Source organism: Falco biarmicus, chromosome Z (assembly GCF_023638135.1).
Source record: "Falco biarmicus isolate bFalBia1 chromosome Z, bFalBia1.pri, whole genome shotgun sequence".
Lineage (NCBI taxonomy): Eukaryota > Metazoa > Chordata > Aves > Falconiformes > Falconidae > Falco > Falco biarmicus.
Window position 1 is genome coordinate 64,564,943 of NC_079311.1, and position 27,001 is coordinate 64,591,943.

At 40.4% G+C, this 27,001-nt stretch overlaps 1 protein-coding gene across 1 annotated transcript in view; it reads left to right on the plus strand.

Annotated features, from left to right (window-relative positions):
• The window catches only part of PDE4D (phosphodiesterase 4D), a 624,748-nt gene that overhangs the window by 163,201 nt on the left and 434,546 nt on the right, over nt 1-27,001 (plus strand). Inside the window, exon 3 of the mRNA XM_056324007.1 lies at nt 18,325-18,557. Within this exon, the coding sequence (XP_056179982.1) occupies nt 18,325-18,557 (233 nt within the window). The remainder of the gene's footprint in view (nt 1-18,324; nt 18,558-27,001) is intronic.

Genomic DNA, 27,001 nt, shown 5'->3' on the forward strand with positions numbered 1-27,001 from the left:
CATTTTCATGATTAAACTACCAATACTTCACTGTTTTAGCTAGCCCGTGACACTCAAATTATTACATGAAATCACTAATGTCAAGAGTTATTGCTTATAAAGCCAAATCATTCACTTGCATTCATATTTTGAATGTATTTAGGATGCAGCAGTATTCTAGGCAATCCTGCTGTTTCCTCTGTATACATGTTCATTTTTTGACTTTTTCATGGAGAACAGTCTGTTCTGTTCTAAAAGCGCTACAGTGTGCAAGCACCTTTCACTCTCATTTTGTCTACTTGTTAAAACACAGCTCTTTAAATGCAAAAAAAACCCCAACCCATAAACTTGTATTTTCTGAGCCTGATTCAAATAACTTATATATAAGAGTATATACACATATATTCCATTTCCATGTCCTGTGCCTTGTCGCCTGTAAAAATAATTTACATTCCCTCTGCATCTGCATGGTTTTAGAAACATGCTAGATTTTTTCTCCCCAGTTCCCATAGTAAATATTCTTGTGGGAGTAAGTCTTATACACCCAAAATTATTTTGTCACATATCAGTGAATCCTTAAAATTAGCAAAATTATAGCTTACTGACAAAGTTTGAAATTTCTGACATTCCAGACACTATTTTCTTTTCATTCTTAATCTTTTGCAAAAAATTTCTCTCTTCACCATTTCACTCTTCCAGGACGATACAATTTATGATTTTATTTATGATTTTACCAAGATTTTTCATGCTTGTTCTCTGCTTAGTTTCAAACTGACTACTGTAATACTATTTCTAGTAACAAAATGAGACATCATAATCTTTCTTTTCTTTCCTGCACAGCATTGTTAATTCATTATTGTCTGAATATTTCCTCCACCTTCTCTACATATGGAAAATATTTTTAAATTATAATTTAATTTGTTTAGGGTGGCCTTCTTATTAATTTTTTTTAACTATTTCAGTGTATTTTTCAGGTCTTCATTTGTACTGCAACTTCTTCTTCTCATACTGCTTCCATATAAATTATAACAATATAGGACAGCCAAAAGTATTTCTAAATGCTTAATTGGTAATTTCACTTTATAAAAAACATTCACTGTATCAAATACTTCAGCATAATTGTGTTATTAGGAGCATTTTCATGAAACAGAGGATTAAAAAAAATTAATTTTCATTTTTAGCATCCTGGAGAAGAAAAAACAGTAATGGTTATTGATTTTTAAGTTAAAACAATTCTTTCCTATAAATATAATATTCAAACAAAACCTTTTCTGAGTAAGAACCTACTTCTAAGTTTTTTCTTTATGCAAAAATTTTTCATTTATTCGTGGAAAAGTAGACTTGGTACATCATGGTGCAATCTCAAATCTTTAATTTCACATGCCTTGAATCTCTTTCAAACCTACCATTTCTTCGCATTTGTCTAACTGGATGTAATTTCATCACTTATGATCACTTATGATGTACTCTATACCCTAGCACAACAACTTACTATAAGAAAAATATTTAGAACCAAATCACAGTTATTCCTGAAACTCATGTTGCTGGCTTTTCTGTGATACCTGTGACTGACAGGAGAGAAAGACTTTAAAGTTTAAATGCACTAGGAAAAGAGTATCTACCCTTAACAAGGCCAAGTACCAGGTCTGCACTTGGGTCACAACAACCCCCCACAACACTACGGGCTTGGGGAGGAGTGGCTGGAAAGCCGCCCAGCAGGAAAGCACCTGGGCGCCTTGCTTGACAGCTGCCTGAGCATGAGCCAGCAGTGTGCCCAGGTGGCCAAGGCGGCCAACAGCATCCTGCCTTGTGTCTGAAACAGTGTGGCCAGCAGGGCTGGCAAAGTGATTGTCCCCCTGTACTGGGCACTGGTGGGGCTGCACTCCAAATAACTGTGCTCAGTTTTGGGCCCCTCATTAGAAGGCAGACATTGAGGTGTTGGACCATGTCCAGAGAAGGGCAACAAAGCTGGTGAAGGGTCTAGAGAGCAAGTCTTGTAAGTGTCTGAGGGAAGTGGGCTTCTTTAAGCTGGAGACAAGGAGGCTCAGGGGAGACCTTACTGCTCTCTACAGCTGCCTGGAAAGAGGCTGTAGGCAGGTGGGTGTCGTCTCTTCTCCCCAATAACAAGTGACAGGACAAGAGGAAACGGCCTCCAGTTGCACCAGGGTTGGTTTATATGATTTTACCTTCTTTAAACATAGTTTGAAGATAACTCCTGTAGCGCTGTCATAGCTTAGGTCTTCATGGTAGCAGCAGTACAGCAAGAGCCATTTCAGTTAGAACAGAATTAAACCAAAAAGAAGTGTTTGTTCAAATCGTGGAAAGGTATTTTTCCTAGGCTCACCTGAGACTTAAGGGTGACAGGATTACTTAAAATAAAGATTAATTGAAAAACATGGGGACATCATCATACAATCTTTCCATTGCATAGTCTTAGGAGTTTGACTGCAGCTGCTCATGTATGTGTAAATGTCCCCTCACTGGTGATTCTGATATGTCTGGAACTCATACATCTACATATGCACAGAGAGAGAAAATGGAAAAAAAAAAAAAGCAAAAGAAAACATATGAGGCAAATGTCATATTCTTTTTTAAAAATCCACACTACATTTATAAAAAAAAAATAGTTTGATGTAATTTCCGTTCTAGACTAGATTTATAGTTAATTATTGCAGTCTCAGGCAGTGGGCAGCAAAAATTGTATCAAAATTGGGTAAAGAAAAATCCTTTTTATAGTTGGAATCAAGGAAATCTGATCCTTCTCAAGTCTTACTTAATCCTAATCAAAAAGTGTCTTAAACCCAGAGTCATTAAGTTATATATTCTTTTAATTTTCTCTTCCATCCTCTTTCTTCAGCATGAAATGTTTAAATTCCAAATATTATTTTATATCTATATAAACAAGTAATTAAATTGATAAAAATCCCTAAAATTCTTGGTAGCAATAGTATACTCTGACAATTAATTACATATTTTGTTTATGTATGTAATACCAAACTCCCAATTTTTTTCTTTTTCCTGACAGGCTGTGTTCATTACCATTTTTTAATCCAGTCCCAGCTCTCTAATATCTTGGAGGAAATGAGGTAATCAATATTTCACATGACAACTCATGGTCAAAATCCCAGCACCTCTCTCCATTTTGAATAACTGATTTACCTAATCTTAATCCCAATATTTCTAATCAGGTCTGTGCAGTAACAAGAATTCCCAGCTCATGATAAATTCTATGTTTCTAATTAGTTGTAAATTTAAACTGATTTTTAAAAAGCTAAGAATTTTCTTAGAACATGATTTTTTAAGTGTTCTCTCTTCACAGGAATCATAAACAGTATTAAAATGGTAGACTGGTTTGCTGGATTAGACTGCCATGGAACTCAAGCAGAAAACAGTCCTGGAGAATCTGCTGCCCTGCCAAATTTCCAGCAGAAATTTTGACAGTTACCATGTCCTTTGCATGAATTTACTGCACTTGTAGTACCTTTTGCCAAACTATTCAATTTTTTTTTTTACCTTAGTCCACTCTGAGCATTCTTCTCCTGGTGTTGGCAACAATAAGAAGATGGAAAAAAGCTAATTAAATTATTTTCAGCAATGTCCCAATCCCTTCTCTTAGATGATCATGTTATTATTTAGAACCCTCTAAGATCTCTAAATACTTCACTAAACTTAAACTAATGAAATACCGGAGGAAAACATACTTTAATAATAAACATCACTTCAGATGAATTAAAGTGCCTTAGGAAAATATCAGATACTCCTATCTAAGGGGTCTCCTGTTGTGAAGATAGGTCCACAGGAGTTTATACCTGTATATTAAATCCCTCAATGCTTAACTGCATCATTTAATAAGTATTCCAACATTAATGAACTAGAACAAAATGGCATTTTATAGAATAACTGTGTCAGCCTACTGATTTATCACAAGCTTTCTATAAATTCCCATGAAGCTCACAAAGAAGCAATACAAATTCAAATGGAAAATTATAGCCCTGCTAAAACAATAATAAGAAACCGATCAAATAGAAAAGCCCCAGTGTACAAAACACTTACCTAGTTTCTGAGCATTAAAATTTAATTGGCATGTTAAATCATTCTCAGCTTTAGGGCCCCTCACAGAGAACTGTATGACTAGCAAAGCAAGAAGTAGGTTAGTCTATGTTTTTACTTTCATTCTCAAGACCCTGAAGTTTCAGATTGAATCACAGAATTATTTAGGTCAGAAAACACCTTAAAGATCATCAAGTACAACTGTTAACCCAGGACGGCAAACTCCACCACTAAACCATGTCCCTAATAACCACAACTACACTTTTTAAAACACATACAAGGATGGTGACTCTACTGCCTCTCTGGGCAGCCTGTTCCAATGCTTGATCACCCTTTCAGTGAAAAAACTTTTCAGAATATCCAATCTAAACCAACCCTGGTGCAACTGGAGGCCGTTTCCTCTTGTCCTGTCACTTGTTATTGGGGAGAAGAGACCGACACCCACCTGCCTACAGCCTCTTTCCAGGCAGCTGTAGAGAGCAGTAAGGTCTCCCCTGAGCCTCCTTGTCTCCAGCTTAAAGAAGCCCACTTCCCTCAGACACTTACAAGACTTGCTCTCTAGACCCTTCACCAGCTTTGTTGCCCTTCTCTGGACATGGTCCAACACCTCAGTGTCTGCCTTCTAATGAGGGGCCCAAAACTGAGCACAGTTATTTGGAGTGCAGCCCCACCAGTGCCCAGTACAGGGGGACAATCACTTTGCCAGCCCTGCTGGCCACACTGTTTCAGACACAAGGCAGGATGCTGTTGGCCGCCTTGGCCACCTGGGCACACTGCTGGCTCATGCTCAGGCAGCTGTCAAGCAAGGCGCCCAGGTGCTTTCCTGCTGGGCGGCTTTCCAGCCACTCCTCCCCAAGCCCGTAGTGTTGTGGGGGGTTGTTGTGACCCAAGTGCAGGACCCGGCACTTGCCGCTCTCACACCTCATGCCACTGGCCTTGGCCCATTGATCCAGCCTGTGCAGATCCCTCTTGGAGAGCCTTCCTGCCCTCAAGGAGGTCAACACTTCCCCACCCTCCTACTTGGTGTTGTCTGCAAACTTCCTAAGGATGCACTCGATCCCCTCGTCCAGACCTTCAGTAAAGATATTAGACAGAACTGGCCCTGGTACCGAGCCCCGGGGAACACCACTTCTGACTGGCCACCAGATGGATGTAACTCCATTCACCACAGCCCTTTGGACCCGGCCATCAGCTATTTTTTCACCCAGTATAGAGCACACCCATCCAAGCCATGAGCAGCCAGTGTCTCCAGGAGAATGCTGTGGGAGACAGTGTCAAAGGCTTTACTAAGGTCCAGGCAGCCAACACCCACAGCCTTTCCCTCATCTACTAGGTGGATCATCTTGCCCTAGAAGGAGATCAGGTTCATCAAGCAGGACCTGCCTTTCACAAACCCATGCTGGCTGGGCCTGTTCCACTGGCTGTCCTGCACGTGCCACATGATGGCACTCAGGAAGATCTGCTCCATAACTTTCCCCAGCACCAAGGTCAGGCTGAGAGGCCTGGAATTCTCCGAATCCTCCTTCCTGCCCTTCTTGTAGACAGGCATTACAGTGGCTGACTTCCAGTCCTCTGGGACCTCCTCGGTTAGCCAGGACTGTTGATAAATGATGGAGAGTTGCTTGGTGAGCTCTTTCACTGGCTCCTTCAGTACCCTTGGGTGGAATCTATGTGGCCCCATAGACTTGTGGATGTGTAAGTGGAGCAGCAGGCCACTAACTGTTTCCTCCTGGAGAACAGGAACTTCATTATGGTCCTCTTGCCTGTTTTCCAGCTCAGGGAGCTGGGTACCCTGAGAGCAATTGTCCTTGCTATGAAATACTGAGGCAAAGAAGTCATAAAGTACCTCAGCCTTTTCCTCATCCTTTGCTGCAATGTTCCCCGCCATGTCCAATAAAGGGTGGAGATTACCTGTGGCCCTCCTTTTGTTTCTAATGCATTTGTAAAAATATTTTTTGTTACCTTTCATGGCAGTAGCCAGCCTGAGTTTTAGCTGGGCTTTCACCTTTTTAGTTTTCTCCTGGCATAACCTCATGACATCTTTGTAGTCCTCCTGAGTTGCCTGCCCCTTCTAAAGGTCATAAACTCTCCTTTTTCCCCTGAGTTACAGCAGAAGGTCTCTGTTCTGCCAGGTTGGTCTTCTTCCCTGATGGCTCATCTTTTGGCACATAGGCCTGCTCTTGTGCCTTAAATATTTCCTTCTTGAATAATGTCCAGCCTTCCTGGACTCCTTTGCCCCCCAGGACTGACTCCCAAGAGACTCTGTCAACCAGGCCCTTAAATAGTCTGGTCTGCCCTCCAGAAGTCCAAGGTAGTGATTCTGATAACCACATTCCTTAATTCTTCAAGAACTGAACTCTACCATTTCATGACTGATATACCCAAGATGGCTTCCAACCATCACATCACCCACCAGTCCTCCTCTGTTTGCAAACAACAGGTCTAGTGGGTTGCCTTCCTTAGCTGGATTACTCACGAATTTTTTCAGGAAGTTATCTTCCACACCAGGAACCTCCTACATTGCTTTTTATCTATATTGAAATGTGTTTTCAGTAGACATCTGTTAAGTTGAAGTTCCCCATGAGAACAAGGACTAGTGATTGTGAGGCTTCTCCCAGGTGCTTATAGGCTATATCTTTTGCCTCTTCATTCTGATTGGGTGGTCTATAACATAGTCCCACCATGATATCTGTCTTGTTGGACTTCCCGCTGGTTCTTACCCATAAATACTCAACCCTTTTCATTACCACCATCAAGCTCTAGACAATCAAAACACTCCCTAATACACAAGGCCTCTGTATATATACTCTCTCTCCTTCCTTGCCTATGCCTTCTGAAGAGTTTATAGCCATCTGCTGGGGCACTCCAGTTGTGTGAGTCATCGCACCATTTTCCATGATGGCAATTACACTACATTTTTCCAGCTGCACAATGACTTTCAACTCCTCATCAGTCCTGCACTCTGGTTCAGGTCTTTCAGGGGTGCTGTGTTGCCATAAAACTTGCTTTTCAAGTCCCAAGATAGTATTCCAGGCAGTGGCATGTGTCACAGGCCGTATTTCCAGCCATCCAGTAGTCACTTCCACCATTGTAAGCACATGGTGCTTGGCATGGCAGGCTTGTGATAGTGTGATATAATTGTTCTGCCATTCTTTCCCACATTGGTATTTCAACCATTGCCCTCTATACCAGAAAGGCTTCAGCCACTTGGCTTTTTTGCTTATGGGACATGTTTTACATTCATGGATGATCTGTGCAATGACATCAATGGACAAGTCCATCCCTTGATCACAAGCCTGTTTATATAATGTACCCCTTCTTAGATGCCCTGATGTGTCATAGACCCATTAAACTATAAATAGCTCACCTTTATGTTCCCAGTCCAGGTCCATCTGAGCAGTGGTGGTGGTCCTGGTCCAGCCTGGTCCACCTGCTCTTTGTGTCAATGTTCTTCAGTGGCACAGCTCTTGGGAACATGAGCATCCAGGTTCTCCACCTGGGCAGCAATATGTTGCCACAATTCTGCAGCCCCATTTGGGTTTACTTCTGTGCTGCCAGTTAATCTGCTTCCATTGCTGTAGACACACACAGAGCATTTGCCACCATCCATGGGTGGGTATAGAGATACAGTATTGGTAATTTTTCTCATTCAGCCATAGCTAAAGCCAGCTGGATAGCTTTCACTTCTGCAGACTGACTTCATTCACCTTTTCCTTCAGCAGTTTCTGTGACTTGCCATGTAGGACTCCACATAGCAACTTTCCACCCCTGATGTTTCCTTACAGTATGACAGGATCCATTTATGAGCAGCGTGTAATGCTTTTCAGTTGCTGGTAATTTGTTATACAGTGGGGCTTCTTCAGCATGGTTCACCTCCTCTGGTGACAGTCCAAAGTTTAAGCCCTCTGGCCAGTCCATGATCACTTCCAGAATTCCTGGTCAGTCAGGATTTCCCATCCAAGTCCTTTGCATTATCACTGTGACCCACTTACTCCATGTACCATCCATTGCATGATGTGTAGAGATTCTTTTGAACATCCAGCCCAGCACAGTCAGTCAAGGTGCCAAAAGGAGCTGTGCTTCAGTAACAGCTACTTCTGAAATGGCTTGAACTCCTTCATATGTTGCTAATATTTCTTTTCCAGTTGGAGTGTGACGGGTTTCAGATCCTCTATATTCCTAGCTCAGAAACTCCAGAGGTCAACCTTGAGTGTCCCCCAGAGCTTTCTGCCAAAAGCTTCATGTGGGGCCATGATTCCTGGCTGCAATGTAAAACATGTTTTTCACATCTTGCTCTTTTCAGTCTGGTACAAGTACTACTGTGCACAAACTATCTCCTGTTTAATTTGTTCAAAACCTTGCTGCTGCTTGGGGCCCCATTCAAAATTGTTCTTCTTCTGGGTCACTTGATAGAGAGGGCTTACGATCAGACTGTAACCTGGATTATGCATTCTTCAAAAACCCACAAAACTTAAAAAAACTTGTCTTTTTTCTTTTTAGTTGGTGGGGACATAGCTGTTATTTTATTGGACACATCCGTTGGAAGCTGATGGTATCCATTTTGCCATTTTATACCTAAAATCTGGAACTCCTTTGCAGGTCCTTTGACCTTACTTAGTTTTATAGCAAAACCAGCTCTCAGAAGAATCTATACTATTCTTCTCCCCTTCTCAAACAATTCCTCCACTATGTTGCCTCAAACAATGATGTCAGCAATATACTTCAGGTGTTCATGAGTTCACCTTGTTCCAGTGCAGCCTGTATCAATTAATGACAAATAATGGCTGTGTTTCCACCCCTGGGGCAGTCAATTCCAGGTGTACTGGATGTCCCTCCAAGTGAAAGCAAACTGTGGCCTGTACTTCGCAGCCAAAGGGATTGAGAAAAACACAATAGCAGTATCAACTGTGGCATACCACTTGGCTGTCTTTGACTTCAGTTCATATTGGAATTCTAGCATGTCTGGTATGGCAGCATGATGTTGTTCAGGCCACAATAATCCAGTGTTAAGCCTCCACTCTCCATTAGCATTTCACACTGGCCATGTGGGACTATTAAAGGGTGAATGAGTCCTACTGATCGGTCTTCTACTCTCCATTTGCAGGATCAGCTTATGGATGGGAATCAGGGAGTCTTGATTAGTGCGACAGTGTTTCTCAGTGCGCTGTCATGGTAGATATTGGCCCCTGCTGTCTGTCAACAACAGAAGGATCCTTTGAGAGACAAGGCAAGTTAGACAGCTGCTTAATCTTCTTCATACTCAAGGCAACTATATCAAAAGCTCACTGGTACCCTTTTGCTGATACCTTCTCCTGATGTAGTCTGTGCCACAGATACATGGAGCCTTGTGGTCAGTTGACCCTGGCTGCATGCCAGGTGCCCATTAGATTTGCTCTATCACTTCCCTCCTGAACTGGACAGTGGAGAAAATACAACAAAAAGTTTGAGGGTTGAAATAAGGACAGGGGGAGATCACTCAGCACTTAGCTTAATTTATTACAGTCAAATCACAGTAGGGTAATGGAAAATAAAACCAAATCTTAAAACACTGTTCACACCCCTCCCTTCTTCCTGGGCTCAGCTTAGCTCCAGATTTCCTCAGCCTCCCTCCCCTGAGTGGCACACTGTGACAGGAATGGGGGTTGTGGTCAGTTCATCACACATTGTCTCTGCTGCTCCTTCCTCCTCGGGGGAGGACTCCTCACACCTCTGCTGCTCCAGTGTGTCTCAGACTTGGACAACAATTATATCTAAAGGATGTCTAAGGTTTATTCACAGTTTTAAAGTGGATCACAAGATTTCAGCCGCAGTTAATCATTGACTGATTTAACATATACAGAGTGAGGTTAATAGGATTTACTATAATCACAACAGCGACTTAATTAGGGATCCAAGGTGGTAACATTCATTCTATTGCTATGAGGTATCTAAATCAGTTCACACACACATGCACACAGACACAAATAGAGGTATACCCATTAAAAGTTCCCATCAAGTTCAGTGAAATACTGCTTTCAGATGTCTCAGCATTTTTCAATAGGTGAGAGTTGAGCCTCAGGGAGTAGAAGATTTCAGCCGAGGCCCCAATGCCAGCTTTCAGTGACGCTTCTCCAGTTTTTGCAGACTTGAGAGTTTGTGAGTTCTGTGAGGTGTCCCACTCAGAATGAGATGCTGGTCACAGCCTGCTGTGGTCCAGGAAAATTCAAAGGGTCTCACCTAGGACCACTGTTCATAGGGTCACCAGATGACTGGCTTTAGTCATCCATAAATTTCCATTCTGGACACAATGTGGGTCATTAATCTTTCAAAATTCTAGTAACAATGGTACCGTTCCACTTGGGCTACGATTCAGGTAAGGAATGTTCCAGGGCTGTCAGGGAATGACTAATTATTCCCATGCTCATTCCCTGCCTTGGCCGGGCAACAGGAGCTCCTGGTACGGTCGGTGCTGTTCCCCACCTCAGCTGTGCAAGAGTTCCTGGTGCTGTCACGGGACACTTAAGCACTCAAATTGTTCCACAAAGGCCAAGGCCTAACGGGAATTCCTGAGATTGTAGAGGGGCCTAGAGGGGTAGGAAAGAAATGCACTGCCACAGTCTAACCTGTGAGTAAAGTTAATCAGTCTCTCTCTCACAGACTGATGGTGTGGTCACCTCTTTCCTCTATGTCTATGAACAGATCAATGACATATTTGAGTTGTAATTTGAGAGAAACTTCTGGTTAGTCTATCTTTTGGTAAATGTGATCAAGCTATGCTATATATGCAAGGAAGTCTTTGCAACAGTGCCACCCATCTAGCCATTCTCCACACTCTAACATATAGAATAATGTTCATCAGCAAGCATAATAAAACAGAAATTAGTAAAATTACAATGAGGTATAGCATTCAATTCAAAGTTCCTGTTGCTGTTGATGACCATCCAAATAAGTTATCCCGCCAGTTATGTTCTCTATCCTCACTCTTTCTAGGGCATGGTGTATCTTTTCTGCATCATCATGAATGATAATCAACATTCTTTATCTGTTGTTCTGGATTCATTTCAGTACTTGAATCAAGTCATCATGTTATAGTAGTTTTTTAGCAATGGAAGATTCATTCCAATGGGGGTAGGTAGTAAATCTTGATAGGATGTGTATTTTGACTGTAGCAATTAACAGAATCCATTGGTTGGGACAGGAGCTGGACAGTTGCATACCATAATTTTGATAAAATTACAGATATCAGTATTTGAGTGATTATATATCTCTACAGTGGTGTTTGTACATATAAAATCACAAAAGGCTTCTCAGACAAACACATCCATTTCTAACCTATGCAAGTACAGTTTCAGGGGGTTCATCGGGGTGTATTTCAAAATGACATTTTGTTTAGCGTCACAACAAATGTCTTGAGCCTTAATAGTATTACTTTCACAAATAAATGCCTGTTGTTCCCATACAACATGTGTATCAACATCAATAGTTTGCTATTTGTTCCCCCTTTGTTAGGCCCATATTCTGTGTTCTAGCAGATAGAGGACAGTTTCATTGTGATTTAATCCCAGCACAATGATTTGGTATATGGTGTATACTGAAGCATTGTGTATTGTCAAAACAAAGACTGTGGCTTTACTGTTGTTTGGGTCATAAATGAAATTAACTAGATGTCACAAAGATTGGAAATCTTTTTTGAATTGAGTCACATTATCTCAAGTTACTTTTCAAATTTCAGGGAGTAAGGTGTCCTCTTCACCTTCTCTTATAACTGCTGTTACAGTAGGTTGGACCCACAACTGAGAAATACGTATGGTGCAGAATGTACTATAGTTTCCATATTGATTGGCACAAGTAAAAGAAATGTAGGTGTCCACTCTGTGGGTCAAGCTTGTTGATGTGTGAACTGAATTTTATTCATGATTGTGATGACTGCTCCTGCGAGAAGGATAAGCAATCCTTCAATAGTCAACCTTATCTCCAGGGAAGGTTTGTTGGTATTATTACCAGTACTGTTTCTGGCAAGGGAAAACAATACAAGTCTTGGCAGGGTTTTTCCAGACAAGTTACTTATTAGTAGCTCAACTTGTTTAACTGCTTGGACTAAAGACAAAAGTCCCTTTTCCCACTCAGAGTATTTCTTATCTGTCTCTTTAAATGCAGTTGAACGGAACAATAAAGGTCTCTGATCCGTCCAGGGCCAGTTTCAGAGCTGTGTTCAGCAAAACTCCATTCTGCTATAACAGGGTTGTGGGGATTTACTGGTCCCAAGGACTGGTATGTCTTCAACTCCTGTGTTAAAGTTTTGACTGCCACTTCATGTTCTGAGTTTCATTTCCATATCTTTCCCTTTCATAAAAGTGAGCATAGTGGGCAAGCAATGATAGAAAATCCAGGTACATGCTTTCTCTAATACCCTGAAGTACCCATAAGCTGTTGTATTTCCTTCCTAGACTGGGGCACCTGCAACTGTTCTGTTCTGTTTTTCTTAAGGTATCTGGAGGAACCACTGCACTGCCTGCTGTCCAATGAGTACCCAAAACCTTTACTTCCCTACTTGGTCCCTGATACTTCTGAGGTGGTATCTCAGCTTCTGCTTTATGGAGTGCTTCCCACACTGCTGTTGTCACTTCTCCTGTATATTAAGGGGAATCTCCTTCAATATCATGTATATGTTGGTAGTTTCACATCCTGAGGAAGCAAGACTGTAGAAGTTCAGCAAGCCACAGCATGAGCAATTGTGGGTGAATGTTTATACTCTTGTGGGAGTCTGTTAAAGGTATATCATATACATTCCTAAGTAAAAGCAAGTTTCTTCTTATCCTCCTCTTGTAGGGGGAACCATAAGGAATATATATTTTACATCTAGTGCTGCCATCCATAGGTGTGTGGCTGCCTGTAGTGTGGCTGTTAGGGTTGCAATATGTGGTACTGTAGCTGTTAATGGGGCTCTGTTAGCATTTCAGTGCTGATTGAGGGTTTGTGAGTTCTGTGAGGTGTCCCACTCAGAGGGAGATGCTGGTCGCAGCCTGCTGTGGTCCAGGAGAGCTCAAAATGTCTCACCTAGGATCACTGTTCATAGGGTCACAAGATGACTGGTTTTAGTCATCCATAAATTTCCATTCTGGGCACAATGCGGGTCATTAATATTTCAAAATTCTAGTAACAATGGTATTGTTCCACTTGGGCTATGGTTCAGGTAAGGAATGTTCCAGGGCCATCAGGAAATTACTTATTCCCATTCTCGTTCCCTGCCTTGGCCGGGCAACAGGAGCTCCTGGTACGGTCGGTGCTGTTCCCCACCTCAGCTGTGCAAAAGTTCCTGGTGCTGTCAAGGGACACTTAAGCACTCAAATTGTTCCACAAAGGCCAAGGCCTAACGGGAATTCCTGAGATTATAGAGGGGCCCAGAGTGGTGGGAGCGAAACGTACCACTGCAGATACACTACCTTAATATATATTTTGTATATGCGTACAACCTGTCTATCTGACATTCACATGTTACTGCTCTGAATGTTGGAGATGAAAGGTCTTTTATGTGCTGATGCTGTATTGCTTGATTTCTATACTTCACTAAATCTTTAGAGGCAGCAGGAAGATGGCCAACACCGACTTCTTGCTTTTCATACACTTTGCATTTCTGAAAATTCAGATCTTTTACAACTGACTTTGATATTACATTGTTTGCTGTTTGGCAACCAGGAGCTCATAAAAGTATCATCTCTACCCTCATGTAACTTCAGGCTGCAAAATTTAGGTTTTCTATTTTTATTTCTATAAAGTAGTTAGTAGTTTTCTTGTCTTTCTTATAGTGATAGCATTGTAAGTCTATCTACATTCAGATACTATGACCTGTAACATCTTCTCCACAAAGCTACATAAATTATGAGCTTCTTGGCCTCTATCTGACTTTTCAGTAGTCCTCATAAGGCAGTCTAGATCCAAAAAAATTTGTCCTCATCATGCTGTTCCTCATCCTGGTGTACACGTATGTTAATGTAGTATCTTCTGGACCTCCTGTTAAGGCCTCTTACTCTGTGTCACTCCACTGATATCATCTGAAGCTCTTAGAGCTTCAAAATTTATCTTATTTATTTACTTATATTCTGGATTCCTCAATCGTTCTGTCTGAAATTGCAGTTTCTTTGATGCCTCTTCACCTCCCCACCCACTGCCCCTGCCATTACTGTGGCAAACCTCCCTTAACAGACCACAATTTAAAGAAAATTTTGAATTCTGCTTTGAATTCCAGATAGGAAACCTGGGATGAATGAAAAGGTTACTAGTTGGGAAAAAACCTAGTTCCCCTGCTGAGATCGAAGTGCAGAGACTGATGGGCCAACATCTGTCTGGCAGCTGGCAATGAGCACATCACCATGAGGGGCTGGTACCGGCACCCACGTGGCCCAGACGGGATAACCTGAAGCACCGGCACAGACCGGCAAGTGGCTGCCTGGGTGCTGGCAAGGACCTGGGGCCCTCAGGGGACTGCGGGGTGGGTCGCAGCCAGGCAGCACGCTCTCCATCGTAAACAACACCATATGTGCCAGCGCGCCTGTCACTGGCGGATCGAGGGGAACGCCCGGAGCCCAGGAGAGGGCTACCAGGACGGTCAGGACTTAGAGCACACAATCAGTGCTGGTGCCCAGCTTGCTTGTCTGCTGTGGAGGAGCTGAAAGGGGGTCTAATGGCAGCCGGCAGCTGCTTGAAGGTCGCTGCAAAAGGCAACAAACTTCAGCTCTTCTCGGCGGCGGCATGCTGTTTAAGGAGGGCCAAGGGCCCCTGTCTGGGATGTTCAGACTGAACATCAGGAGAATCTTCTTCATTAGGAATGTGGTGCAGCACCGGCGCGGGTTATCCACGGAGGCTGGGGAATTTCTGGTGCTGGAGGTTTTTGAGATTTAGACAAAGCTGTGGCTGATGTGATCAAGTGTTGATGATAGTCTCATTTTGAGCATGAGGTTGGACTGGACAGCCTCATGAGGGTCCTTCCAAACAGCAGTTCTGTGATTGTAGTGAGTAAAGATAATGCTCATTATAACCATGTTCAAAAATAAGGCAAAACTAGCACTGCATTTTTTCTTCTGTTTTACCAAGATGAGTAAAATCAATATGATCGTTTACTGGTTTAGATGCGTGAGTATTTGTAACTGACTTGGTGGCCTGTTTTTCTACGAATTGATTTAGTTTTCTATTGTCATGGAAATACGTTAGATGCCTATGTTTTAATCTCTCCAAAGCTTGGCTTTAATATTTGTGTTGGAATTCTTCCCTTTCATGTATGCCTTTCTTCATGCTATAATCTTTTACTTCTGTAATTTTTGCATATGAGTTGAAGAAGAAGTCACTCAGTGAGTTCAGTTTCTCCCTTTGGCTAACTCATTCTTGTTGCCTGTGGCCACAATTAAAAGATTTTTATGATTTTCAGACCTGCCCAAAAAAGCAGGTGATGAAGTGGATCAAATAACCACATGTGATAGACTACTTTTAGCTCAATATCAGTATTTTTCATTTCTTGCAGAGCTATAATTAATTTCATGATTATTTTTTAAATGTATTCAGCTGTCTTGAATATCCACTATGCACACACTGAAAATAGAAGCCTGAAGTTAAACTTCTCCCTGGATAACTATAACACATTAATTCTTGTAGTATTTTCACAGTGATTGATCTTGCTGTTGATTTGCTTCAGAGTACATGCATTAATGCATACCATTTCATAATCCTTGTTTTCTTAAACTGCATTACAGCTAGATTAAGAAAAATCGCTAAATTATGAATTTAGAGTTTGTGATTAAAAATTTAATTAGAAACAGTTTGCTTGCAGCAACTGCTCAATCTCTGAGTATAAATGGAGCTTATTAATATTACTGTGGTGGGTTGACCCTGGCTGGAAGTTACGTGCTCACCAAAGCCACAGTATCATTCCCCTCCTCAGCTGGACACTGGAAAGAAAATGTAACGAAAGGCTTCTATGTTCAAGATAAGGACAGGGAGAGATCACTCAGCAATTACCATCATGTGCAAAACAGATTCAAGTTGAGGAAATCAGTTTAATTTATTACCAATCAAACCACAGTAGGATAATGAGAAATAAATCTTAAAGCACCTTCCCCCCACCTCTCCATTCTTCCCAGGCTCAATTTCACTTCTGTTTTTTTTCTACCTCCTCCCACGCAGGGGGATGGGGCGTGGGGGTTGTGGTCAATTCATCAAATGTTGTCTCTGTCATTCCTGCCTCCTCAGGCAGAGGAGTCCTCATACTCTTCCCCTGCTCCAGCATGGTCCCTCCCATGGGAGACAGTTCTCCACAAACTTCTCGAACATGAGCCCTTCCCACGGGCTACAGTTCTTCATGAACTGATCCAGCATGGGTCCCTTCCACAGGGTGCAGTCCCTGAGGATCAGACTGCTCCCGTGTAGATCCCCCATGGGGTCACAAGTCCTGCCAGCAAACCTGCTCCAGCTTGGGCTCCTCTTTCCATAGGGCCACAGGTCCTGCCGGGAACCTGCTCCAGTGTAAGCTTCCCACGGGGTCACAGTCTGTTCCAGACACCCACCTGCTCCAGCGTGGGGGGCTCCACGGGCTGCAGGTGTATTATCTGCTCCACCATGGACCTCCATGGGTTGTAGGGGCACAGCCTGCCTCACCATGGTCTTCACCATGGGCTGGTGGGGAATCTTTGCTCTGGCACCTGGAGCACCTCCTGCCCTCCTTCTGCACTGATGTGGGGGTCTGCAGAGTCATTCCCCTCACATATTCTCACTCCTCTCTTCTGATACAATTAGTTGTGCAGGGGTTTTTATTCCCTTTCTTAAATATGTTATCCCAGAGGCACTGCCAGCCATGGCTGATTGGCTCAGCCTTGGCCAGCAGCAGGTTCCTCTTGGAGCCGGCTGGCACTGGCTCTTTCGGACATAGAAGTTTCTGGCATCTTCTCACAGAAGCCACTCCTGTAGCCTCCTTTGCTACGAGCATCTTGCCATGCAAACGCAATACAGTTACTCATCATGAAAGGTGTTTGGTTAATGGCTCTCCCTCTACATACAGAACAAATCCAGTGCCGTTCAGAGTTTTCTTGCATGTGTGCATCAGTGCTCATGAGACAGGTCAAACTGAAGGCCACGTCTGCACTGTAACTGAAGGTGTGATTGTAAGCTGTGGGCATAGTCCAGCTTGCTTTTTCTGTATACCATGTATACCACAATATGAATGTGAACTGTAGTTTGACAGAGGTGGGTAGTTGGTGAACCAGTCTCAAGTATGTTATTAGGACTATGAAGCTATACATGACCTAAGTGGAATAATATACAGCTATATATGCTGTATTCCTAATTCTTAGTTTAGGTGTATAAAATTTTTAGACTTGCTCAGAACTTAGGTGCAGACAGTGGTATCTGTGCTGGGGAATTTATGAAAGTGGTAAAAGGCTTTGTGTAACACATGGAGAAAAAAGACATTTTTTCTTATTATTTCAACAGGCTTCTCAGAATATCAGTGCTCTCACAAAAGTAATTCTTTGAGAATTTCCTCTCACAATAGTGAGCTGTTTGTTAAAAGTTCAGGAAATAGTCTGAAGAAATTTTCTCCCCTGTAAATCAGTATCAGTTGGAAATCTCTTTCCTGTCTACCATTTATTGTCTACCATTCTTCCATGACCCAGAGGATATTACCAGTGGTTAGATAATTAAATTAAAAATAATGTCTACTAATGCTTAGACTTAAGATTTCATTAGGGCCTGACCTTCAGAGCTTCTAATTATTCACTGTTTCTAAGCACTGCAGTGTTGTTTTAAGTACTCATCACTTGCTATTAGCATGAAATTACTGTGAGCAAGAGAGAAGTATGAGAGTAGGGACAGCTGAGAGAATTCAAGGTAAATTTTCTCCTGTTCTCAGTCAAGAGGTGTATAGTTTCGAATCTCTGACTACTACTTTCACTTTATTTGGTTATTGGTATTTGGACTTTCACTTCCAAAAAGTGGTTAAGTTGTAGGGAAGCAAGAATATTGTGGGAAAGAAATTTGTCTAATGTCACTTTTGTCGGCTTTACAGGTATGAGTACCTATTTTATAATAGTGTATTAACCTCATCATAAAATAGCTTTCTGTTCACTTTTAAAACCCCAAATTATCTAAGTCCTAGAAGTTTTTACCTGCATTTTTTCATTCTTTTTCATTTTCTTAATAATGGTAGTAAAGTATTTTTTAATAAAAGTAAATTTATATGAAACTAGCTTATAGAAAGGAATTTATAAATTTATCAGATTAACATTATAGGTAATTTATTACATTATAGGTATTTTTTTGCCTTGATCATAGGTCTCAGAAGTTCTCCATCACAGCACTGAGGATGAAGAGTCTTTCCAGGGATTGGAGCCCTATCTTGTACGGAGATTATCATCTCGTAACATCCAGCTTCCCCCCCTGGCTTTCAGGCAGTTAGAACAGGCAGACTGGGATAAAAAGAATGATACTGAGACTATTCCAAGGCCCACCACTCTTCCACTGAGGATTCCTCCTCTGATTGCCATTACATCTGCCGAGTCCAGCAGGTAAGGTCCAGGAATTTCTCCTTGATTTGTCATTTTCAGTGGGAGGTGCAAGACAGCAGATGCTGCTTTTAAGACAGAAGTTTATTTGTTTTGTAAATCCCTTACATAAGTGAAAAAGAAGAATAAAATATTAACATGTACATTTGAGAGTGATATTTGGTAATACTGCTTGTAGACCTTTTAGTCATGTCCAAATACAAACACTAGAAAACATTTTCTCCAAACAATACTAATACTTTATGTTCAGAAAGAAGACTTCTGGAGGCATGAAAAAACAGTATTTTGCTATCATAATAAAGGTAGAAGCTTTTTTTGTACACAGAAACTTTTTAACATGATACAGTTTTAAACAAGTTCCAAAAAGTCATGAGAGGCTTTTACCTGTCTTGTTATATCTACATTATTTGTAATGTTAATAGTTGAACATATTTGGTTACAGTCCTTTGTATTCTAGTTCCTTCATACTACACCTGTGACTTTTTGTATCATCCACGCTTTCTAGAGTAGCCTTTCCTGTTCTTAAATGTTTTTGATATTATTTTATTTTCTATTTCTATTTTCCATTATGTGAATGGTTTTTTATTAAATTGTTGTTTACATTGGTGAAGGCAGTGTAGCCATTTGGTAACCTAAGAATATACATGAGAAGGAAAGGTGAACACACTGACAGCTAAAATGCAGGACTTAAGAACCTTTGGACATATCTTCAGAGGGAATACTGTATTCTGAATAATATGGCTGTGAAAAGAATGTAGGACTTATAGCACATGAGAAAAAGCATAAGTATTCATTAAAGTGCTATGGCAAAACCCATCAAATACTACCTTTAAATTTAATATTGCCTCTCATATTTTTTTACCACATGGGTATTTATATTTTTTGAATTAGTGAGACTAGTTCTTGAAAAGTGCTTCTAGAAACACTGACTACATCCATAAAAACATTTAAACATGTAGGTTGTTTGCAAATGTAAATATTATTATTTGAAGAGCTAAATACAAAGTCATTTAGTAAAGTTCTGAAGATAGATTAGTGTCTCAACTTTTTTGTTTTCTATTCAGGGAGGCTGGAGAGATCTGAGACATGGAAGGAAAATAAGTATATGTGGAATGATTATAGTTCACACTCCTGGCCTTTCTATTTGGCTTTGAAGCTTCAATATTATTTGGCATGTTCAGTGTAAACTGTGTAATACACAGGAGGTACTCTGCGTTTTGTTAGATTTAGTAACCCTGACTGAAAAAAACCAGTATGTATGCTGATGTGGTAGAACACTAGAAAGCAAAATGGAAAACATTACTTCTGCCCTATGAAAAAGTCTAAGTGACTATAGATTTCTGGAGATTGCATTATTTTCTAGGCTGGATTCAATGTGCAAGAGCAAGACAGTTTGACAGGTATTCAAAAAAATAACAAACCTAAAACATACTGGCTGTTTGGGGTAGCTATCTGCTGTACTCACAGAATGATTGCTTCTGTGAGTGGCTTCTCTGTGGCTGAGTCTGTACTGGGCATTGAGCCTGTACCAAGCATTAAGACAGACCTTTGTATCCTGTCTATACCATTCATTCCTATGGTTGGCAGAATGTTTTGAAACTAGAGAAAAGAAGATTTACCTACCAGTAAGTTTATTTCTGAGAGTGACAGGGAAACAGCAGATCTACAGACTGTTGAATGGAGCTGCCAGGCTGTTTAAACAAACAAACAAACCCAAACTGAACACAACAGCAGAAGCAATTATAATGTTGGTGTTTCTTTGTAATACAGAATCTTTAGCTTTTATGATTCTTTTTTAGCTAAGGAGCAGTTATGTTGCTACAGGAAGACTGTTGCTCAGGAAATTAAATTTCTCTAGATGTTTAATGCTGGGTTTCAGTTGTTAACTCTCTCAAGCAGCTACGTGCTTGTAATGCCAGCCAAACAGCTGGAGAAAGCTATCCTTTTATCTGGCATCTTGTCAGCTTGAAAGTACACAAACTTAGGGGACCTATTATGTCTGTGGAAATACAGCTTACCTCCATTGTCTTCAAAAGTATGGAAGTGTGCAGCTGAGAAAAGGAAACCAAAATGTGGGTGGGAGACAGGAGAGGGTTCTCTGTTTTCAGTGGGTAGGGGAAGAGCATCTGGGTCGTAGAAACTCAGTCTGAGGCAGAAGAATTTCTGAAAAGATCTTATATTACAAATGCATGTTTTTGGAGTAATACACCAAAATATCCCAAAGACAGCATTTTAAAACATCTTATGCTGTGATTTAAATACCTGGAATGTGCAAAACTAAAAACAGTGACAAACAGTGACAGTAAATGTAGTTTAGAAAATAAAATACACATTCTGTTCCTAAACATACATATACACATGTGCACACACATGCTCCCTTTTTTACTCCCTTTTTCTCTCTCATCTTTACAATGTCTCAGGATTATTTCCAGGTTTATGTTAGCTTTGTAGAGGAATGAGTTGCAGTAATTCAAACAGAGGTTCTCTTTTTTAAGAAAAATATGGCAGAGTAGTTGAAAATCTAGAAAGTAAATATTCAGTATTGTTTTTCTAAACCTTTCACACTTTGTAAACTCTTACTCTTCTGATTCTAAAGAGACATTAGTGTGTTGTCATTCCCATCACCCTGTCAATTTCTTTTCGTGAATAAAGGGAGCCAAATTCTCATTTTTTTCACCCTGGTTAAATGAGGCAATAACAAAGATCATTGTTAAGATGAAGGATTTATGTCTTACATTGAAGTTTCACGTACAAAATCACAAACATGAGCTATAAAAACAAGTGCTTGCAAATGGATAGACTGAGCCTGCAGCTGGTAACCGTTAGACTTGTGAAATGTAAGAACTGCCAGACTTTCTATGGGGAGGATTAGAAACAGGCAGTCAATTGCTTTTGATATTTCAGTTCTTCCCTTTTATTTTTTTTTTTAACAAGCAATATATTTGGCCTATATATAGAGACTATTAAATATGATATTTTACTGTAAGCTAGGACCACATGTTTTAAATTTTCAGTTTTCCTCAAATAACCATAATTGAGTTTACCTTAAATTTTCACAGTTTTCCTCAAATAACCATAATTGAGTTTACCAACAGTTTTGATGTAGGTAACAGCTATGGTGACGTTTAAGATGGGGTGCACAGATAGGAAGGGAACAACAGCAGAATACTTTTGCTTTCACCAAAGCAGCTGGTATTAAAATGGTGGGGGACTGTCACTCTTAGGAACTCATTTGTTTAAGAGATTTACAGTATTTGATCTTACCTACTTTATAATAACTATTTCAAAGAAGGTTTACTTTCCTCTATATTTGTTTTGCCCGATAGCCACAGATCCCACCCTGATTCAATACTCAAGCAAATATTTGTATTATGATAGTAAGTGTGATACTGTAAATCTGATTTCTTCCTTCAAACACTTCAATATGATTTAAGACAGTTTGTTAAATCCATATGTAATGATGGTATTGGTTTGCCCAAAACTTCATGAAATATGATGGAAGTCTTTTCAGTCACCTTTGTTATGAAATACCTCTTTGCACTGTTTAACTTGGAAGAGATGGAATAGGAGAAGATAGGGTAGGATATAGATATTCTTGAGCTGGCTGGACTAGCATTTGTTGGACAATATGAATTGCAATGGCACATATACATACTCCACTCTCAGTGATACAGATCCCAGGTGTCAGAGGCTGATGCAGTCTTTTATTTTCCCTTTAAAAGATACCTTCCCCCATGACAAAGGGGCAAACTCCCCCCGTTGTTGCTGTGAATCTTTTGTTCTCTTAATACATATTACTGACATAATATGATGGGAAATGTCATGTTTTTTGGATATAAAGTCCAGAAAGAGTATATCATGTACTTCAAGACTTCATAACTTCATAAGGAGTTAGTTGAAAGCAAAAAGTTACTTTGGCAGTGAGATGGTTATAAAGGCTTTCAGTGCAAAAATATATAAAATAATGTTTTGTGTTTCATCTAGTTATCTGTAATTGAGTATATATAGTGTCTCTTCTTACTATTTACCCTATTCTTTGCTCAAACATCTTTTGGGAGAGGTTATTTTAATTGTACAACATAAGATCTATTTTAAATTGCTTTCATATGCTTATGTACAACTCAAAGCATATATATTAGTGTTTATGAAACTTTAGGGAGCTACAGGAATGACTTACATGATTGCTAATTTCTGAAGTATCTTTTTTGCGATGTTCCTTCTCTCCTAATTTATCAGTTTTTCCTTAAGTTAAGTTCTGTGAATTAGATAGGCACTGTGCTGCTTAAAAACTTCTGTGTTTTATTATCCATTAAAGAAGCAATCAAAATTCTCCATTGGAAATCAGATAAAGACTTGATTTAAAATTATCCTGGTTTTCTTTATGCCCTTTAAAGATTCATTTAAACTTTTTAATATCTGTTTTTGAAAAGAAATAAGTAGAAAATTATTAGCATCATCAGTGCAAGTTTGATACAAAATAGCAATACAGACTGAGTCCTGATTTCAGACTATATCTGTCTTAATGTCTACCATGTGCTTGCTCATTGTCTTTCCCCATAAGCGTAATACCTCAAAGATTAAATTTTTTCTTCTGAGTCAGGGCAAGAAAAGCTTTTTCAAATGTTAGACAGCTTAAATGTGTGAATCCCGAGCCATAATTTTGCAGTTATTCATTTACTATACCAGCAATGTACTTTTTAAACAACAGCTAGAATTCTAACCAAGAACTTGCAAAAGTTTGAGTAGCCACAGTGCTTGTCATGGAGATTGAAGTAACTGCAGTGCCTGTCTCCGGGGTTTTGAGTAGCCATAGGGACTGCCAGTGGGGTTGGAGTAGCTGCAGTGCCTGTCGCAGGTGTTGGAGTAGCCGTGGATAGTTGCTTAACCCTAAACAAAATCTGAAGCGTAGTCATCATTCCTAGCAACAGAACCAGGACCAGAAATACCCTGGTCTCAACATCCCAAGGATATTCAAAATTTTTAAAGTTCTCAAATCCTTCTGTGATCGGCCTGGAGGAGAAGAAAGCTGCTGGAAGGGAAGGAGGGAGGGAGGGAGGGAGGGAGAGAGGAAGGAAGGAAGGAAGGAAGGCAGGCAGATGTCTCCCCTATAGTTTGCCTCTCCAAGGAGAAAAGTCAAAAAATGTAATTATTAATAGTTCCCACTAAATGGCTCCCCAAGTACAGAGGTGATGACAAGGCTGAGTACATATATCAGGTTAGTTTCACGACCAGCAATTGTATCATATCATCAGTACAAGTACAGCACAGTATCAACCTTAGCCTAGGCCCAAGGATGATAAACACAACAGGGAACATGTACTGCAAGTATTAAATAGTGTAACAATGAAATCAAGTGCAGCAACTTTGGAAGCAAATAAATTAACATTGTGACCAGTGACTATTAAACTAGTATAATAAATATTTATAACAAATTTGTTTTAACACACTCTAGTCAGACCTGTCATTATCTCAACCCTTCCAGCCCCATGTTGTGTGCCAAAAAGCACCATTGTGGTTTAACCCCAGCTAGCAACTAAGTACCGCACAGCTGCTCAGTCACCCCCACTGACATTCCCCCCTCCCCCATAGGATGGGGAGGAGAATCAGAAAAAGGTAAAACACATGGGTTGAGATAAGAACAGTTTAATAATTGAATTAAAGAAAACAATAAGAATACAACAACAAGAATTACAATAATAATAATAATGAAGAGGAGAGGGAGAGAGAGGAATAAAACCTAAAGGAAGAAAAACAGATGCCACACAACACAATTGCTCACCACCTGGTCACTTGATGCCCAGCCAGTCCCTGAGCAGCGATCGGCCCCTCCTGGCCAACTCCCCCTGTTCATATACTGAGCATGACGTTCTATGGTATGAAATATCCTTTTCGCCAGTTCAGGCCAGCTGTCCTGGCTCTGCTCCCTCCCAGCTTCTTGTGCACTTGCTCACTGGCAGAGCATGGGAAACTGTGAACTCCTTGATTTAGAGTAAGCACTACTTAGCAACAAATCAGTGTGTTGTCAACGTTATTCCCATACTAAATCCAAAACACAGCACCCACTACTAAGAAGAAAGTCAGCCAAAATCAGGACAGTTATTGTTTTTAGGGAATGAGTCTTAGAGGCAATTAAAGTAAGGAGATTGGATCTTAGCAGAGTAACATGTAATAAAGATAAAAGCTAGGGAAAAGCTGCTTTTCAAATTCATTTATTCACACCACAGTAGGGTAGTGTATGTAGTGAAAATAAGTGGGAACTATGGTTTATATAGTGCTGAAAGATGAAAAAAAAGAAAATTTGTTATTTAATTTATTTTTTAACTCAGAATTATGATCTTGTGTCTGCCAAGCTGTAACTCTTCTCAGGAAACTTCTCATGGGTCTAGGCTGTTTTCCAAAGCCTGACTCACCTGCCAGTTAAGAATAGTGAAGAACAGCACAATAATTCTTCAGCACTTTTGTTGCACTTTCTTCATTTTAAAAGCTTTATAAACTTGAGCAAATCCTCATGTTACCTTTGGGAGACCAGTTAGTAGGCAAGTAGCGTTATTTTGACTTTATGCATAGGAAAACATGCATGCAAAGGGGTACTGCAACTGTTCAAGACCACAGAACACACCTGTAATCAAACTATGAACAGAATTCAAGAGGTTTTGGCTCCTGGTTTTGTGTTTAGCCTACACTACTGGTTAGAAGGCTGAGGATGGAACCTGGGGGGGGGGGGGGGGGGGGGGCGGTGCGGCATGTAGATACCTCAATTTTATCATCTCAGCCTTTAAAAATGAACTCAGTAGGTCAAGGAGAATTTTCCTGACCAGGTCTGAGAAGGTTTTTAATTGTTATTAGTAGGAGTTAAATATGTAACTGTTATGCATCTGGACTCACAATGAACCTTTGTTTCTATCATACTGACTCAGTCTCATTGAATTCTATCTGACTGCAATATCTGTTACCAAGAAAAGTGTATTTAATTAGTAAGGAAATCAAAATTGAGTCGGTATTTAAGCTCAGATCTTTCAGTGGGAATTTGTGAGGTTAAGTGGATATTAGAAGTCTTAATGTTTTGTGGCATTCAAGCCCTGACTTTCAAGAGAGTCTTATGTTTTGGTCACCAGCATCAACAATTTCTATGTTGCTATATGTATGCTGGAATAATGTTGGAGAACAACTTAAAAATAATTTTATTGGTCAAGAATTTAATTGATTAGGTGCTGAAGAGAGGTAAGGAAGTTGTGAAGGTGTCAAGACCGATATGAGAATACTTGCATAACAGCAATTCTTAATACCTGTGCACAACTTCTGACCTTACACTTATCTCTAGCCCCCCAGCTCCCAGAGAAAAGGATTATATTAACTTATGCCTGGATGATTTAGATCTGATGCACAGGTAGACTATGCAGGACAACAGGTACTGTGTCCAGCCCAGCACTAGTCATTCTGAAATACTTTTAAAAATCAGAACTTTGATCAAATACTACTGGTTTATTCAGCAGTGGTAAAATTTCTAGTTTTTCAATAATAAAAATGACCTCTTCGCCCTTTGAAATAATTACTTATATAACATACACTGGTAACAGACATTACTGTAAATTGTGGATAAATAGTGTATGTGTGAATGTATTTTCTGGTTTAAGAAAAAAATGTACAACTAGTATTTAAAATAGGCATTTTGAAATAGTTACCTTTAGTTGATAGCTATATCTGAAAAAAAGCTAAAACGTGGTTTAGAACTCTGCAGCGTTGTGTAATTAGCAGATAAAGTTTGAGATTAACTTTTTAAAAGTCAGGTAACAGCACATAATAGTCTGAGCTGAGGTTATTTTTTGCCTTTGATGAACTTCATATGACTCCTGTCACGCCATTCCTCTAGCTTGCTAAGGCCCTGTGAATGGCAGCCCTCCAGTGTATCAGGTGCTCCCACGATTTTGGTGTAATCTGCAAACTTCCTGAGGGTCCATTACATCTTACCGTCCAGATAGTTGTTGAAGGTTTTAATCAGTCTTGGCTCCAGTGAAAACTCCTGGGGGACTCTGTTCTTATCTAGCTGCTGCTTAGGTTTCGAACCATTTGCCCACAACCTTTTGAGCCTGATGGTGCAACCAGTAGTCTACTCATCTAGTCCATATCTTTACTGCTTGGCTACAAGATTCAGTGAAAGTCTGTCAAAAACCTTCCTGCTGTTGCTGCTGTTGTCTTTCAAAGAGACAGGAATTTCTTCATGAAAGGGAATTGGGTTCATCACATATGATTTGCCCTTAGTAAATTTATGCTGAGTGTTCCAAATCTCTTCTTGTCCTTCATATGCTTAGAAATTACTTCTAAGAGAACTTGTTCAATAACTTTCCTAGGATCTAATATAAGGTTGAGGCAGGCTGTAGTTTCCCAAGTTCTCTTCTGCTGCCTTTTAAAGATGTTCTTACCATCAATCGTTTTCAGGTCACTGGGGA